General features: G+C 43.6%; 1 protein-coding gene across 1 annotated transcript in view; it reads left to right on the top strand.

The window, feature by feature from the left end:
* Positions 1-2,896: 2,896 nt before the first annotated feature.
* The window catches only part of EMWEY_00037620 (endonuclease/exonuclease/phosphatase domain-containing protein, putative), a gene marked incomplete at both ends in the record, with an annotated part of 1,536 nt that continues 846 nt past the window's right edge, over positions 2,897-3,586 (top strand). The window contains 2 exons of the mRNA XM_013478649.1: positions 2,897-3,186; positions 3,424-3,586. The exon at positions 3,424-3,586 is cut by the window's right edge and continues 180 nt beyond it. Of these exons, the coding sequence (XP_013334103.1) occupies positions 2,897-3,186; positions 3,424-3,586 (453 nt within the window). The remainder of the gene's footprint in view (positions 3,187-3,423) is intronic.

Genomic DNA, 3,586 nt, shown 5'->3' with positions numbered 1-3,586 from the left:
CAGCAGCAGCAGCAGCAGCAGCAGCAGCAGCAGCAGCAGCAGCAGCAGCAGCAGCAGCAGCAGTAATAGTAGTAGTACTATTAGTAGTAGTAGTAGTAATAATAATAGTAGTAGTAGTATTACTAGTAGTAGTACTGCTGCTGCTGCTGCTGCTGCAGCAGCAGCAGCAGCAGCAAAAAATTGTTGGTTAGAGCCTGCTGCTGCATGCAGCTCTTTCCCTTTGCAGCCATTAGATGAAGGATTTCCTGCTGCAGTTGCTGCAGCAGCAGCAGCAAATGCAATACCTGATGAATTACAAGATGCAGCAGCAGCAGCAGCAGGTGTAGAATCAGCAGCAACAGCAGCAGCAGCAGCAGCAGCACCAACTGCAGCAGCAGCAGCAGCAGATAAATGGATAGTTGTTAGTTATGATAAAAGTTATACACCTACAAAGGATGATGTTGCATGCCAATTATTATTTCAGGCTGCGCTGCTGCCGAATGAGTTGCTGCTGCTGCTGCAGCAGCAGCAGCAACAGCAGCAGCAGCAGCAGCAGCAACAGCAGCAGCAGCAGCAACAGCAGCAGCAGCAGCAACAGCAGCAGCAGCAGCAGGAGGCCGTATGGAGATGGGTAGAGGAGAATAATATACATATTGAGCAATTAGTTACTTCCTTTTGTTTACCTGATCTATCTCCTCCCTTACCTCGTCGCTTCTTGGTTATACAGCAGCAGCAGCAGCAGCAGCAGCAGCAGCAACAATTGTTGCTGCTTATGCAACAGCAACAACAATTATTATATTTGCAGCAGCAGCAGCAACAACAACAGCAACAACTGCAACAACAACAAATTATGCTGCAGCAGCAACTCAGACAACAACCACATATGCAGCAGCAGCAGCTGCTGCAGCTGCAGCAACATCTATACCAGCAGCAATTGCTGCAGCAGCAGCAGCAACTACATCAGCAGCAAATGCTGCAGCAACAATTGCTGCAGCAGCAATCACTACATGTACAGCAACAACAACATCAGCAATTGCTGCAGCATCCTCATAACCACCAGCAGCAACAGCAACAGCAGCAGCAGCAGCAGCAGCAGCAGCAGCAGCAGCAGCAAATACCTTCTTTATGTTATACTATAGATCGTATATTACGTAATGGATTCAAGGATGCTACAAACCCTAAACCCTCGTATAATATGCTAAACCCTAAACCCTTAACCCTAAACCATCAAGGAGGAGGAGCTCATCATACACCCCAATTAGGTCGTACTTTTTCTTCTTTTACCCAACAAGAAGGGACAATTAATTCTTCTTATTTAAATAAATATATAATTAAGGGAGGAGAAATAAAAAGAATTGTTAATAATCCTCTTTTTGATCAGCAGCAGCAGCAGCAGCAGCAGCAGCAACAACCGCAGCAGCAGCAGCAGCAGCAACAGCAACAGCTACTGCAGCAGCAATTATTGCAACAGCTACAGCTACACCAACAGCAACAGCAACCTCAGCTACAGATACAGCAACAGCAACAGCAGCAACCGCAGAACCAGCAGCTCCAACTACAACTGCAGCTGCAGCTGCAGCAGCAGCAGCAGCGGCAGCAGCAGCAGCAGCAGCAGCAGTATACGGGTTCTTGGGGGGCCCCCTACAACGTTGAGGGAGTAGAAGACTTGGGGGCCCCTATAAGTAACATGAGTATAAGTGACTACCAAGACAATACTGCAGCAGCAGCAGCAGCTGCTGCTGCAGCAGCTGCAGCAGGACCAGCAGCAGCAACAGCAGCAGCAGCAGCAGCTGTTGCTGCTGTACAGCAGCAACAGCAACAGCAACAGCAACAGCAGCAGCAGCAGCAGCAGCAGCAGCAATCGGAGAGTCGTCTGTACCGTTCCTTTAGTGACGGAGCAAGGATAAGTACAATGAATCTAAGTAGCGGCAGTAGTCTGAGTACAATAACCCTCAGCAGCAGCAGTAGCAGCAGCAGCAGCAGCAGCAGCAGCAGCAGCAGCAGCAGCAGCAGCAGCAATAATAATAATATAATAAAAATAATGAGCTGGAATATACTTGCAGAATTATACAGTACTTCTTCTGCCTTTCCTCATTGTGATTATTTTATTCTTTCTTGGAGATACAGAAAAAAAAAACTTCTTAATGATATACTTCTTTATAAACCTGATATTATCTGTCTACAGGTTAGGGTTTAGGGTTTAGGGTTTAGGGTTTAGGGTTTAGGGTTTAGGGTTTAGGGTTTAGGGTTTAGGGTTTGGCGGAAAAAAAAAATTTTCATAAAAAAAAATTTTAATCTTATTCTTCTTTATAAATTGGATATTAACTGTTTACAAGATAGATTAGGGTTTAGGGTTTAGGGTTTAGGGTTTAGGGTTTAGGGTTTAGGGTTTAGGGTTTGGGGTGTATTATCTTTTATGTTACATTACATTACACTGTAAATAAATAAGGAAGCTAATTAAACAAATAAATAAATGGAGTAAATAAATACTTATTTTATTTATTTTATTTATTTACTTTATATTTAAATAAAATAAACAAATAAATAAATATATTTATTTATTTATTTATTTATTTTTTTTTTTTGTTATGTATAGGAGGTAGAGAGGGAACATTTTGAGTATTTTTTATTGCCAGAGTTGCATGCATATGGCTATGAAGGATTTTATAAGCAAAAAAAAGAAAAGATATTTGCTTGCCGCAGCAGCAGCAACAGCAGCAGCAGCAGCAGCAGCAGCAGCTCACCTAGATATACTATTGATGGTTGTCGAAGAAAGAAAAATTCTAATAAATTTTTGCTGCTAGAGGAAGCAGGTATTGAATTTGCTCAGTTATTAAAAGTTGCCTATACACCTGAGACTAAGCAGCAGCAGCAGCAGCAGCAGCAGCAGCAGAGTGCAGCAGCAGCTGCTGCTGGTATGGGTGGTGCAGCAGGTGGAGGAGGTGGAGGAGCAGCAGCAGCAGCAGCAACAGCAGCAGCACATCATAATACATATCATGGATTACCAAGAAGATTACTTAAGGATAATGTTGCGCTGCTGCTGCTGCTGCAGCGCAAAACGGACAGCAACCAGCAGCAGCAGCAACAGCAGCAGCAGCCGCTGCAGCAGTGTGACCAGCAGCAGCTGCTGCTTGTTTGCAATGTGCACATCACAGCAAATCCTGAGGCCAGTGACGTCAAACTATGGCAAACGCAAACCCTACTCGCGTAAGGGTTTAGGGTTTAGGGTTTAGGGTAGTATGAATATTGTTTTGTGTATTGCATGCAAATGCATGAGGGTTTCTCCAGGGTTTATGAGGGTTTACTAAGTACGCCTAGAATTTAGGGTTTATGCTTGGTTTTTTTACAATGGTTTAGGGTTTCTGAGGGTTTAGGGTTTAAGGTTTAGGGTTTAGGGTTTAGGGTTTAGGGTTTAGGGTTTAGGGTTTTTTTTTTTTTTTGCAGAGTATTAGAGGAGTATATGTCTGGGTTTATTGGTGTGTGTAGTTTACCACGATTAGTAATTTGTGGTGATTTTAATAGTCCTCCTCCTTCTAGTGTATATAAACTTCTTACATGGGGATCAATTAAGGGTTTATCTATTCATGATCAGCAGCAGCAGCAGCAG

This window comes from Eimeria maxima, genomic scaffold (assembly GCF_000499605.1).
Source record: "Eimeria maxima Weybridge genomic scaffold, Emw_scaff565, whole genome shotgun sequence".
In the NCBI taxonomy this organism is placed as follows: domain Eukaryota; phylum Apicomplexa; class Conoidasida; order Eucoccidiorida; family Eimeriidae; genus Eimeria; species Eimeria maxima.
This window is presented reverse-complemented; position numbering and strand designations above follow the sequence as displayed.